At 38.0% G+C, this 14,222-nt stretch overlaps 1 protein-coding gene across 1 annotated transcript in view; it reads right to left on the reverse strand.

Moving 5' to 3' along the window:
* Nucleotides 1-14,222, reverse strand: part of LOC118336964 (leukocyte tyrosine kinase receptor-like) — a 186,595-nt gene that overhangs the window by 110,216 nt on the left and 62,157 nt on the right. The window contains 1 exon segment of the mRNA XM_035673737.1: nucleotides 9,731-9,935. Within this exon segment, the coding sequence (XP_035529630.1) occupies nucleotides 9,731-9,935 (205 nt within the window).

Here is a 14,222-nt window from a genome sequence, read left to right on the forward strand (position 1 = left end):
TAGGGGGCGCTACAAACCCGACAAACACGATTTTTGGTATGTGAGCTTCAGGCACCACTCTACACGTGCCCTGCGAATTTCATATTCATAACTATTACGGTCTTCACACAGTGATTTACCATGCCACCATGATGCACGATGCCTACGGAAGACATGGGGAACTATAGACCCAATCAAACTGAAATCAACTGAAACATCTTGACTCAACTAAACATGTAGGTGAAACTACTGTGACAACCAAACAACAGCAAAAAACGTTGAATGCCCTATTTAGAGTCAGTGTTTGGTTTGTTTGTAGAAACACAGCGGTTCAACATGGAAGCCTCCATGTAAGAGGTGATAAGAACAGTTCATTCTAAAGGTAACAAAAACACAACTTCTAAATTCTTATTTTAAAGGTGATTATACACTGATGAAGAGATCATTTACTATGATAGTAAATTCCATTTCTGCAAATAGATCCTCCTAAATGTTACACATTAGACCTTTTATGGTGTGAACACTAAATGTGGCACAGATGGGTACACAACCTTACAAAGTTGGTTGTTATCACAACACAAATCCCTCTTCCACAAAAACCCAAACCGAATATGACTATATTTTTCACTGGACTGTGCCAAACAGGAGATTGAGCAAGCAAAGAGACAATTCTGCAGAGAAGGTCAATTTAAATGAAGTTCAATTAACATTATAATATTAACATTTATACTGTTATTATCTAAGAAACATTTGATCACTTACCCTTACAAAGCCTATCAGAGGACAGCTGCAGATTATGTGTCGAGAAAGTCAATGTCTTTTAAAATCTCTGGGTGTCTGAAAAGGCTCAAAGACTGGGTCACACTGCCTCTCTGACCAGGTCAAACCTATTGAGCTACTTACAGAGAGATGGTTTAAATCGGCCCTAATACAGGCATTTGGCCTCAGATCTGAGACATGGTTTACTTTTGTAATCTGAAAGAAAGTGAGCATCTCCTCAGACAGGCTACCTTAAATTCACCTAGTAGAAGCTACCAGGTCTTACACATAATACAGTTTAACACTATGTAACGTAACATTGGAAACAATTTCACAAGATAAACAAGTATTGAATAAGAACATTCTGACATAACTGCAACAATTGTATTGAGCTTCGTATTTCCAGTGGTGTACAACTTCAGTTTGACACTTGACTAATGGCTGTCTGGTTAGATGCCTAGAAGCTACAGATAAATGATTCAATATTTCTAAAAGCAAAATGTCTTTAAAATGCTGGATATTTAGTCAGTGTCAAAAGGATGTCAAAATGTTAAATTTACATACTGTACTGGATTATTGACAAAAGTCTCTCATGTCTTCACTCCGCAGGCTACAGTGCAATTTTTCAGATAGTTATTAAGATGTGGTCTCTGTCAGATTTATCATCCACTGCACTTCTGTTTGTCCAGGCTGCCCAGCAATGAATGCACATTATCTTTCTCCTTCCACGTGAAACAGATATTGTTTTTAACTACACTAATGGTGTGGCTTTGGCGATGGCAAAGTCGCTTACTCGGGTCCTTTACTGTGTTCCAGACTGAAATATATATGTAACTACTAGATGGATTGTCATTGAGCTGCATACAAACATTTATGATCCCCAGAGGACACTGACATTGGTGGTGCCTTCTTACACCGCCACGATGTTGACATTTATATTTTTGTTGAAATGTCTAGACAATTATTTGACTGTCAGGCCATTTTGGACCAGGTAATCAGGGTTCCTGGATGATAAGTGCAAATGAGTAGACTTGGTGATTTTTTTTACCAGCACCACCATGATGTTGAAATTTGTGGTTCAAAGTGAAATGTTTGAGAACTGTTGGATTAATTACCATGCATTTTGATACAGACTTACATGGTCTTTGCCAACTTTGGTGTACCCCTGAGTTTTTTATAAAGTGCCACTATTTCAATTTGTCCAGTACTTTATTACCATTATATTTATAGAGCCTGGTATGGCTTGTGTTTAAAAGTTACATTTTCACTATCGGATTTGACTTTATTGTAGGACACGGTACACATGCCCAGAATGAAATGGCTGTTCATCAGCTACCTGTTACTAAAGCTATGAACCAGGACTAAAACATCTCTTAACAAGAATTTGAAAGAAAATCTTTTCCTAATCATTTTTAAAATTACAGACACACTGTACTATTACATTTGTATGTAACTAATTTGAAGAGTCAAAAAAAAGGAGACAAGCATTGTTTGAGAATGAGACAGGACATGGCAGCGGGCAGCAAAATTAGAGTCAGCAAAACTTGCAAAATTGTGTGCATAGGCAGATTTTTTAGTAGTTTGCAGGTATTTATGCCAAACAAATCTACACCAGGTGATTTCCCTGGTTACATGTAGTAGCCTACTCTCAGCACTCTATGACACATGGCTGTCTATCTCTAGCCTGTATTGATTTTTATAGAGGGTAATAAATGTTGTTGGACTTAGCCAAACTCCAGGTCGGTATAAAGCTATAAAAACCTAACAACTATCCTGCTGTGGGATGGGAAAATACATAAAAAGATACAAGAGGATCTCCTGTGAAATCATTCTACATATCAAATTGGGAATAAAAACTTCACAGTTGCTGGTCAAAGCTCTTGTCCTGGTGCTTTATGCTTATGATTATATATATACACATAGCAATACAGTACACTTGCTGTGAAATGCACCCAATGGGATTTTCACAGGAAATTCACAGCTCCAGTGTCTTTGTTTACAGTAATAACAGTAATGTCACAAAATTAATGATTTATTGATATTTAATGCATACCTTTTTAAATATTGTTTACTGTACATATTTTTTGGCTGAGAATTTTTTTTATGGTGAGGTAACACTGCATACCCTCTATACACCAGAGGGATATGCTCTTCATAGCACAAGCCGCGAGGGAGATGAGGGCAAACAGGAAGGAAAACCATTATCTCTACCTCAGCATTTGCTTTGATGCAAAACGTGCATCACAGCAAAAGGCTTTTGTGAATTAGGTGCTAAGCTTTTAATGTCTGGGCTTGAAATTTCCTACTGCTTTTGCCTTAGCTGAAAATTCAGTCTTGTCATAAAAACTAGGCCACTGTTGCCTTTCCCAAATCTTACCTTCCTCTACTCTTGTGTAAAACTTCAGCTGTCAGGAATGTACAATGCAACTTTGGGGGAAAATGATTAGAGATTCTAAGATGAGAAGGAAGGCCTATGAACACAGGGGGAAGGGTGGGAATAACAACCATAGTACCTTATGTAACCTGTCTGTGGAGAAGAAGGGGGAAAGATGAAGAGAGTGTGCATGAGAGGTAGAGGATTGTGCAGTATGCAAGCTGAGGATGACAAGATATAACTCATCTGTGGATAGGCTTTTTTTTTTCCACAAGTGCCTATATGAGGCTCAAATGTTTCATTTCTGAAGCTTTTTATGAAGTCCCATCGGGAGCTGCCACCAAAACACTAAAGAGACGCTGTAATAATATTTTGTTGAGACAGAAAAAATGTGTGTGTGTGCACCAATGTGTGTCAGGAGAGCCCAGTGAGATAAATATGTAGAAAATACGTAGCACAATGTTTGAGATGTGGCTGTGTGTAAATATATGCAGTATAATCTGACTAATGTAAAATGCATGTAATTTCTAATGAACTGTAGCCTGTGATAAAAAGATTTGGCATTATTTTATATTTCTAAATAACTGTGGCAAGGCTGAAGAGACTCAACACAGCAGAAGTGCTGTCTGAAATGCAGTACTACTGAGATACTACTATTGAGATGAAACATTGTCCCACTGTACTCCTTACAAAGTAATTTGCAAAAACAAACAAAAAAATGGTGGCAATACCACACACAACGTTGAGCCACCATAAATTACCGCAGGGGAAATTCCTTCACCGCAACAGCCCTGTGGAGGGTTTTCTATAATCCTCATAACTTAATGTGAAGCACGACACTGCTACAGAAGTGTTCAATTCATGCTCAATACTCTAAACGATCAGTTCCTTGTTTCACAAATACAAGGATATAGCGTAACGTTGTGTCAATTTTCTTTAAAGAATTTCAAGTGAAAATTTGACTAATATGTAGGAAATAGCAGGCTTAGCGAGGGACAATGTATTAGCCAATGAACATAATACTATTGCCTCCTCTCTTTGGAAACTGGTGTAAAAGGCAGTGGTAGCCAATGCTGTAACAAATCTAATTTACAATTCACAGCAAAATAGCAAAGAAGGCTACTGGGCAGTCGGAGAAAGACAGAAAGGGGGAGTATGTCAAGAAATGTCAAGAAATACAATACTATCCTTTTAGATTCTCTCTTAACCACTGTGCCTGTGCAATCACCCACAATGCACAACTTAAACTCCTTTCTGTGCTTTGGCAAGGACTTCATGGTGTTTGTGTCTCTGGTCTGTCAAATCACTAATTTGTCGTTAATGGTCACAAACTATACTTTAAATGGTCGTTTCAGTTATTGTGGGTAATCTTTTAATATAATTAAGAAAACAACAAAAACAAAACAATAATAGTTATTAAGAGTTTCTGCATAACAGCATATTGACACGGCAGAAGCATGTGAAGTCCTTTAAATTTAATGGTCAGTGTTGTTCAGCCTTGCTATCAAGCACAAATCAAGAAAAACAAAACAAAAAATTCAAAACAATGCTATACATTTGCAAACCTAAAATGGTACCAAATAGTAAAGCAATCCCATCATATCAGCATAATGGCTCCTGCCCTGTCCTTGAGACGTTATGTACAACACCATTGGCTAAAAAACTGAAAAATCAAAGGTCTAAGCTGCCTTTGTCTCTTTTAGCAATTGCAGCTACCCTACTGGCAGCGCTCCCAGATACAGAGCTATAAGGATCCCATCAGCCCTGGCTCTGCAGTGAACACGGTCCGGGAGCTAGAGGTCAGCTCTGGCAAGCACAAAGTGGAGGAGCGGAGGAGTTGTAAAGGCCTGCCAGGGATGAATGCACTGCTTTGCCAATCAAAGGGCCCTGTGGTGACCCATTTTCACTCATTGAAGGACCCAAAAAGCATGGCTGTAAGACACTTGTTGGGTGGATGAATCACTACTCCTGTGTCATAGAGAATTTTTACTGTGAGGTATCAGAAAAAACATAAAAAATAACAATATAAAGTGGCACTTGGAACATTGCATAGGACATATATATTCCACCTTTATTAGATCTTCCTTTAATATTGACCAAAATAATCAGGGTTATAATTTTTGCCCTAATTTAATCTATTATTTATTTTTTTGTTGTACATATGATAAAATCCAACAGTTTAAGAGGGAAAACTGCTTCAAATAGAAAATAATGTGGTACATTCAACTTCAAAAGCCTATTTATTCAACAAACTCAAATTTAATGGCTATGCCCCCCCTGCCTCCTGCTACCATGAACAGATGCAACCTACAAATACTTGAACAGAACATCTTTTTTATGATATTCTTGTTATTTTCTTTACAAAAGCACCAAATAGATTTAATAGAATAATAGATTTAAAGGACAAACATTTCTATACAGAATAAGCAAACCTGGTTTGCAGCCATGGAAGCATTACAGTACGTTAACATGAATTGATAGTAGTCATGAACAGTATTTTTCTTCATTCTAACCTGCCTAATACATAGTTCATATTATATTGATTTCTATATTTCAATTTTGAACCTAAGTAATGCAGCAGTTGGCAATTATTCAACTTTGCAAGTTTAAAAGTGTATTACTGCGAATACACAGATGCATATGACTTAGTGTTGAGGCTGCTTTTTATTTCTTTTTATGGGGCTGTAAATTGAATAATTAAGTTAGTGCCAAGAATAATCCTGTTTACTTACAGGGATTACAGCTGGTTCAATTTGAAATAAAAATGCAACTGTGCTTTTGACTGCAGCCATTTGTCTATGACAGTTTCAATAAAATATTCTAATAGTCCTTATACAGCACATACAGATTGCATTTACCGTTAAGTTTTAGTTTGGTTTATGTATTTATATTTTAAACAAAGCCTAGACTGATTTTTATACTGCATACTATAATAGTCTGCAAATCATGTTCAGTTTATTTCTTCAGGTAATTCTTTATCTCACACTCTGGCTATACAACTTTAATATGCAGACTTAAATAGGAAACAATGCATTGCAGCTAATATTATATTATATATCACTTACCATAATATTCCTACTATATGTCAAAATGCAGCATTAACACGTACCTCCTTTGATGCTTTCTTTCCCCGCATTACACGACGAGCTATGGATCGGTGTTAAGATGATGCCGCTCTAATGCTGTGCTCTAATGCTGTGCTCTAAATGACATCCAACACTTTCCACATGAATGCATGACCATTTTGTCACACTGGGTAGTTCTGATACCTACACTTGAAAATTGAGCATTACATTAATGCACCTTGCAATGGAGGTCAGTTGATGCATATAGTAATAATGTAAAGTAAATGAATTCATGAGAATACAATATATATACACTGTACATTATGCTGTATGTGCATGTGGATCTGCGTGTAATGGATGGGGTGTGAGGTAATATTACAAGAACACAAAGTAGGGCGAGACAGGGTCCTGTGATGAGATGTAGCAGTGGTGTAATGCATTACCTGTGACAGCTTCAGCCACCTCGCTCACAAAACAAGACTGTCCTGATAATTTCATAATTTACCACTGCCAGACACACACAGTACACATAATGAGATATATTATACATGCATGTGCAAAGACTGTACTAACACACACAATTCACATTGAGATATGCACAAAAAGACAGACTATGAATACATACACACATCTCGCAGCCCTTGTCTCTCTCGTCCCATTTCTCCTTCAGTGCTGACAGAGACACTTGGCATGCTGACATTCACTGTGAGAGCTGACACTGTTTGATGAGTCAAGTCCTTTGCTGCCTGCAGTCAGAGGTCCGAAATGTGCTTCTCTCAGGTAAAGTTACACACTGTATGAAATTTGAAGCAGGGGTTTGAAGAAAGGAGAACTGATAAGCTAACCATACAATTCTATCTGTGTAGTGGTGATTATCTTAAGTAAAGCACATCCCAGATATTACTGATTAAAGTCCCTGTATATTGAAGTCACTGGTAAACCAGTTTGACTTGTTTATGTCTTTGCTTATGTTTAATGAACCAAAGGATAGGGGCAAGTAAAAATTAACTTCAGCCAAGTAGATTTCTGACTAACAAGGCAAGTGAAAAAAAGCTGTAATGCTGAACCACGCAGACAATGGAAGGGGAGGAGAATTCTGACTGCAATAGTCGGCCAATGGCTTACACCCACAACCTTCTTCATGTGAGTCAGAATATGCTAAAACCTGTCCAGGTCTTTTCACCCTCATCATTTTCTCCCCAATACACCACAGAAACAAGCCTACATTTTTACTATAACTTTCAAAGCACTTATAGGGGATAGAGCATTAGCCATTGAGAATTAACTCTCAAAAAGTTTATTGTGCTTGGACAATTCCATCAGATGTGATGCAACATTGATGCAACGCAGGCAGCGGAGCAGCTTTCAGACCTTTCAAAGCAAGCTCTCCCTCAGGCACTGGTGGCTGTAGTGGAGCTTGGACGCCTGTTACAGAGTTACAGTTAATCAGAGGATTCTCGATTAAGAATTAAGTAAAGAAACAAAAACATAGTCGTTTAAGTTATAGGAGAAACAGTATTTACTAGGGCTTCCATCATTTATTTTTAATTCCATTACTGATGCCACTGTTACAGTAAGAAGCAACACCAGAGAGACGAATGGTTACCTACTGTAAGGCTCAATAGTGCCAAGTTATTTCTACTCCAGTGGGACCATACTTGTGATATGGACATTTTTGTTTTATGTGGACCTGGTTGCTGTCTCTGCTCTAGCCTATGAGCCATTTTAATACAAAGTTTAACTAAAATTGAATGAAATGAAGCCTCATAAGTTTCCCTGCAGGTAAGGAGGACCTTGTTAAATGATCATTGTGTAGAGGGATATTTTGTTTCCCTCTTGGCTAAGTCTGCTAAGTGTCCTGACTGCTGAATTGGGCAAACATGTCAAAATAAAACATTAAAATTCAAAGGCAATGGCTCGGGTTGGCAATTAGCAAGCTGACTGACTCTTCCAATGTCTGCGGGTGGCTCTTCTTGGTTTTGTTTTTGGCCCCTCTTTTTATGATATGAGCGTCCTGCCGTTGGAATAGAAATGTGTGGAGTTTGGCTCAGTGAGTCTCCAAACGGCAGAGCTGGTGTGGGTGGATGGCAGCCTCTGACTACAAATGAGAGCACACAAACGCACAGTCTAATCCGTCACACATGTAATGAGTGCATCTCTGCAATGCCCCCTTAAGAAGACGCGCCGGCCGTGAATGTTCACATAAACACACATGCACACACACACAAACGTCAGCGGACATTCACTCCCACACACAAACAGCAACAGAGAGAGGGTAAATGCATAAAGCATGGCAGTAATATGATTCCAATGCCCTGAAGAGATTAAATACACAAGCAGCATGAAACATGTCCATGCACGCTGAGTCTTTCTTTGTATTTAGACTTTCTACACATAAAAACCAAAGTACAACTTACGACCACACAAATTAAGTATTTAGAAAAGAAACTTTTGAAATGAATATTGTCCTGGCCTCGGTCACTATTGCTCTTAGTGTGAGACACATATCTCTGCTAAGTCTCCAGTAAAAAGCCACAATGAGAAGAGCACAGACCTATTGCTAATTAAGGATTAGGAAAGTTATAAGAATGCTGATTGGTGCCCAGTTGATGCAAAAGCAAATTACATGTGTTTTTAAATAACTTATCTTCCCTACTTACCCAGCCAGCGCTCGCGCCACCTTACACCATTTCCATATGAAAATGCTAAATTGATTTTAAAATGTAACCATTTGTTTTTAAATCCTTATATGGATTATATTCTGCCATCAGGTCACTTAGGTCATCCTCACAACAACTCCTCTCAGTCCCTCACTCATGCCTCAAAACCAAAGGTCACAGGGCTTTGTTTGTTGCTGCTCTGGAACACACTCGAGTCCCACATAACACTTGGTCCACCAAGACACCTTTTTTACTTTCAGTTCAGTCTGAGGCTGCCTCCATGGTCAGCTTCACTTAGTTTAAATGGCCTCTTACTGTCTCTGTTTGTCTGTGTGCGTGTGTGTTTATTCAATTTCCCAACTTTTTTTTACTTTGATTTTATATTTTTAGTTGTCTTTGGTGTTTTTTTTTTATTTGTCTGGTCTCCTCTGTATTATATGTAATATTTTATTGCATTATGTATTATTGCATTTTATGTACTAATCCTTTAAACATGTATACCTGTACGGAGGCATATTCTAACACATCTGCCTTGAATGGAAAGCATTTCATCCTTTTACTTTTAAATGTGCTATATAAATAAAGTAACTAAGTAAATTGACTTGACATATAAAAAGGTTTTCGATGAGGGTGCCATCCTTTGATTCTGCTGAATGTTTCTGATCTCTACCTCTAATGGAACACATGGTACACAGGTCTGGGAACAGAGCACTGACAATAAAGCTCTTGCTAAGTCAGTGAACCTTAGCATGACTGTTAAGGGAAAAGTTACAGGTGGATAGTTGTGGCCATCAGGTGTGGGTGGACAGGGACGTCTACTTCATGGTTGCTTATTCTCTTTACTCAAATCAATATATTTTTGTTTTCTTGTACAATATAAAACAAGTGCTTACCCTGTGATGCGTGGCAGCGTGTCAGTGGAGAAGAGGGCAAGTGGAGGTTTGTCCCGCTCTATAAACCATATGGTGTACTTCCCACTTTGCTTGGGGTGGAAGAACACAGCCATGTCCAGACTACATTGACCCTGGCCCCCCCACAGCCAAGGACTCAGCACCCAGGGACCACCAAAGGCTGAACTGTTCACCCAGAGGAACTGACCTGAGGGAGAAAGAAAAACAAAGTACTGTAGAACACAAAGCAGTGGGTGTAGTAGTAAGAAACAGAAGGACATGGTTAAAGACTTATTGATCTTGCTGAGCACATATCAGTAGCAGCAAAGCTTGAAAATGACCATCTTATTAACATGATGTGATGTTACAGTATGTACAGAATTCAGACATGGGCTACAATTTCAAATAATTTGCTGAGAGTAGCACTTGATAAAAATGCATGAAATAAAGCTGCTTTGAAAAAGAGCACTCAATGACATCCCTTGCACAAAAAAAAGGGGGTAGCGGGTGAAAAATCAAAGCATTTTTTTTTTCTAGCTTTGATATGAAGTCCCATTTCACTTTCAAACCCATTGAGCTCATTCAAGCAGGAAGTTCATCAAAAGCGGAAAGTTGTGTGCGTGTTGTGAGGAACCACAAAGAATCTCAACTTGAAAGGAAGAAAATCCATTTTTTATATGTTCAGTTAAGAAGAATTGTGTTGGAGAGGGGAAGCTAAAAAATGTTAACCCAAAATGTTGCAGAATAAGTTATATTTCTCTGTTTATCATTCTCAGGAACCATTCAAGGTAAGTTTGTTTATTTTGTTCGTCAGTGTCAGGGTCATGAATTGTGCTCCATGCTGCTGTTGCAGTTGTAGAAATAAATCTACAAGTATTTTGTAACACAGGCTTGATGTATTTCTTTTCTTTCCTTTTTTAGTGTGTTTCCATTTCTAGGCTGCACTCTTGCCTCTGGATAATGGTAATATCAGCCTCCCAAGGGTCAGGTTCTATCAAAATGTACTTCTCTATCTGGGACACACGTGTCTTGTGTACGTCGGCAGTTGAACTAAAAAAGCTTTTTGCCATTAGTTATGTATGCAATGCGTATGTTAGTACCTGTTGGACAGAAGATGGGAAAATAAGCCTGTACAAACTCTTGATATTGACACAGTGAAAATTTTACATTGAATCTGGTTCTCTTATTTAGTCTTGACACTAATCTTAACACTGATCAGTGTCAATATATAATATGTACTGTATATATCTATGTACTGTAGAACGTAACCAATTACGTATATGCAGTAACCTGCCTTTAAGTAAAACTTGATTTCATTCTGAAACATTGTTTCAAAGGTTTCTTAACTATCTCGCAGGTAAAATACGCTGGTTAAATAGCTGCAAGGTTAAAAATAAAGACAACTGAATTTGGCATTCAATTTTAAATAAAAGTCAATAGACATGAGCAGGAGGACCTCAAGCCTTTAGTCTGTATCTGTACTCAGGCCTCTTTCTACAACTTTTCCTCCCTAATTTTATTCTTCCCTGATATCCAATGCTTTCCCTTATCCCCTGAGGTTGCTGAAAAACTGGTAAATTTGGAGGCCTTCAAATTGGAGTGCTCCAAGTTAAGCCTCATTTGCTTTCCCTTCCACATTTGCATGCTCCTTACACAGAGGGTCCAGACAATTTGGCAAGGACAGTCCGAGTGCAAGTTTGCAGGCAATGTGGACTGCACACATTTTCTACACACCCAGCAGCGAATTGATATAAAGGTTTTAAGACTCAGCCTGGAAGGGCTTTGGGCCTGAAGGCAGAAACCTATTAACTCTTGTTTCCTAGTCCAAATAAGATGTAGAAATACCTGCTTGGGAGAAATCATCAGCAGGGTACAAATTCTAATGGCAAACTACAAAGGAAAGACTGTAATTCCATTAGTAAATTTCTGCCTCAGCTTCACCTGTGAATACTGCTGCCTAACAGAGCTTGATGCCCTCATTTACTGCATCACAAGGCCTGGTTCAACTGACTGTCTGCCCCAATCTGCAGAGAGCAACATGATCATTGATGGGGTTTAGGCAGTATAGATGATCACTCAGCAACTTATATTTAAACCAGCTGTGCATAAAAAACAATAAAAAAAGGCCATAATACAAAAATGAGAAAAGAAAAATGTAATTCAGGCAACAGTGCGCTTTACTGGTCGCTGATTTTAATCGACAGGTCCATTTGTTTATGAGAGAAGATAATTCAGCTCCTTGTAGAAACCTCCTGAACGATGAACACTGAAGGAACCCTTAAGTTGACTGCAGTGACAACATGGTGGTGAAGACAACAACTCCCATAATTCCACACTATTTCAAGACTTCGCCAAATCTTGTTTTTTGATATAGTTTTGGTGAGGCAACAAAAATTACGTATGTTTAACAAGAGAAAAATTCCATGACTCTGTTGCTAATAAGAACTGTCAACTAATCTGAGCTCTTTCCTTTCTTTTGTAACCTGGTCAGCACTTTGAACTCCAATTGGTTTTGCTGCAGTTAATGGACTTTATTGGGGACAATATTTTATATATCTGTGAATTTTAGTTTTAGCATAATGTTAACAAAATGTTACTTGATTAAAACTCCTTTCAAGGAAGAAAACATGCCCAAAAAAGCAGAAGCAGAAATATTTCAACCTAAAGTGTATTCTGTATTGAATCAAGCGGGTAAACAGAGGCTCTTGCTGACATAGCATACCAAATCAGACCAACTGCTGGTGAGAGCAGAATTCCCTCAGATAATAAAACTGCAACTAAAGGCCTGAAAGAAAGAGGAAAACAAACCATTCAAATTGTATTCTCTGCCAAATCCTCTTATAGCATAATGCATTTACTCAGGGCCAGCACAAGCTTTTTGGGGTCCCAACAGTTTGACAGCCTCACATTTTAATTTACAACCCATTCCTTGGCACAGCATAGTGACAGCTTCAACTGTAGAGAGATGGTGTAGAAGTATGTTCAGCATGCTGATGTACAGCCTCCTTGTGAAAGTGTATTGTTGGTTTCTTATTTGAAATGATTGCCACAGAGATTTAGATTTTTAACCTGCAGATTTTTTTTGCCATTTAGGGGCAACAAGTTCTGAACAGAACAATGACATATACTTGTCAAATTGATATGGCAAACTTGTTAGCAAATAGAGTTTTGTTTATGTGTTTATCTGATGAATGCAAGTTTAATCTTTTAGCTCAGTTTTTGGTCTCTCTCTACCAACTCCTGAAGGGAATATCTAGCTCTTTTGATGCTAAATGCTCCACAATATTCACCAGCTACCTGTGTCTTTCTGCTTTTTGGTGCTGAGCAGGTAGTGCACAGTGGGTTTTCAGAGCTTTTTTTGCTATGGCCAAAAACAACACAATAAGAGTGGCAAGAGTGAACCAACACAGTAAAGTTGTTGGCCGGACGGCTATTCCAAAGTATTGATTATAGACTTCAAATTTGGTGTTAAGTAGGCATTTTTATAGTGAAAAAGAAGAACTTGTCAACTTGAAAACAATTAATATAATTGCTATCCAACACTTTTTAAACTGGGGTATTGTGTGTAATATATAATAATTCATCATTATATTCAGGGATAGCAAGTGTAAATTACAGACTGTATTAAACTGAACCATACTAATTCATTTCAAGACGTTTGGGCACATTGCTCGGACAGAAAGAGCAATAGAATCAGTAATCAGATAATGGTGGAACCAATCCTGTCCTTTGGGCATAAAACCCTTGTCATGGTTTGTATAATACTTTTTGTAATGCTGAAAATGAAAATAGTCAAATGACATGACTCAATAAGAAGCACAGAATATGTCAGTGTGACAAACCACTCAGCCCTGGTAATTTTCAAAGCCAGTGGCCATGCAATTACAGGAGCATACCACTTACTACTAATGCAGACAGTTTACCCATAAAGGACTCATGTAAAATGAATACTGGAAAAAATTACTTGACATGTATATCTGCCAGTTAAAGCCTCTAAGATTCATACAAAAAAATCCTGAATTGCCAGGATGTTGGTCCTCAGGCTGTCAGTCGCCTTATACAGTAGCAGGACCAAAACATGTCCAAAACATACAGTCCTTTGGTTGTACTGTATAGTGCTTGTGATTCTATAAAATGTCAAACTGCATTATGGTTGTTTAGGGGTTGAACGGCCCTTGATATCATCCAGTATGATATAAATCACTTAAGATTTTTTACATAAAATGTTGAGTGAATGAATAGCAGGCAAGTTGTTTTTGTGACCTGCTCTCATTGCAACACCAATCATCAGATAAGCAAAAACAAACTGTGGATTATTACTGATTAATGTTAAAAGGAAAACTAATGAATATCACCAGGCTGTGTTTACGGACATGGTATCCGCTCAGCTGCTTGTTAGGGAAGAAACCACCATTGATATGAGTGATTTCACAGATTTTATTTTGTGCTGTCCTTTGTTTTATTGTGAGAATTTATTGCAATAGTTTTTTTTTTT

This window comes from Morone saxatilis, unplaced genomic scaffold (genome assembly GCF_004916995.1).
Source record: "Morone saxatilis isolate NCDOM2014 unplaced genomic scaffold, NCSU_SB_2.0 Contig3, whole genome shotgun sequence".
NCBI classification, from domain to species: Eukaryota; Metazoa; Chordata; class Actinopteri; family Moronidae; genus Morone; species Morone saxatilis.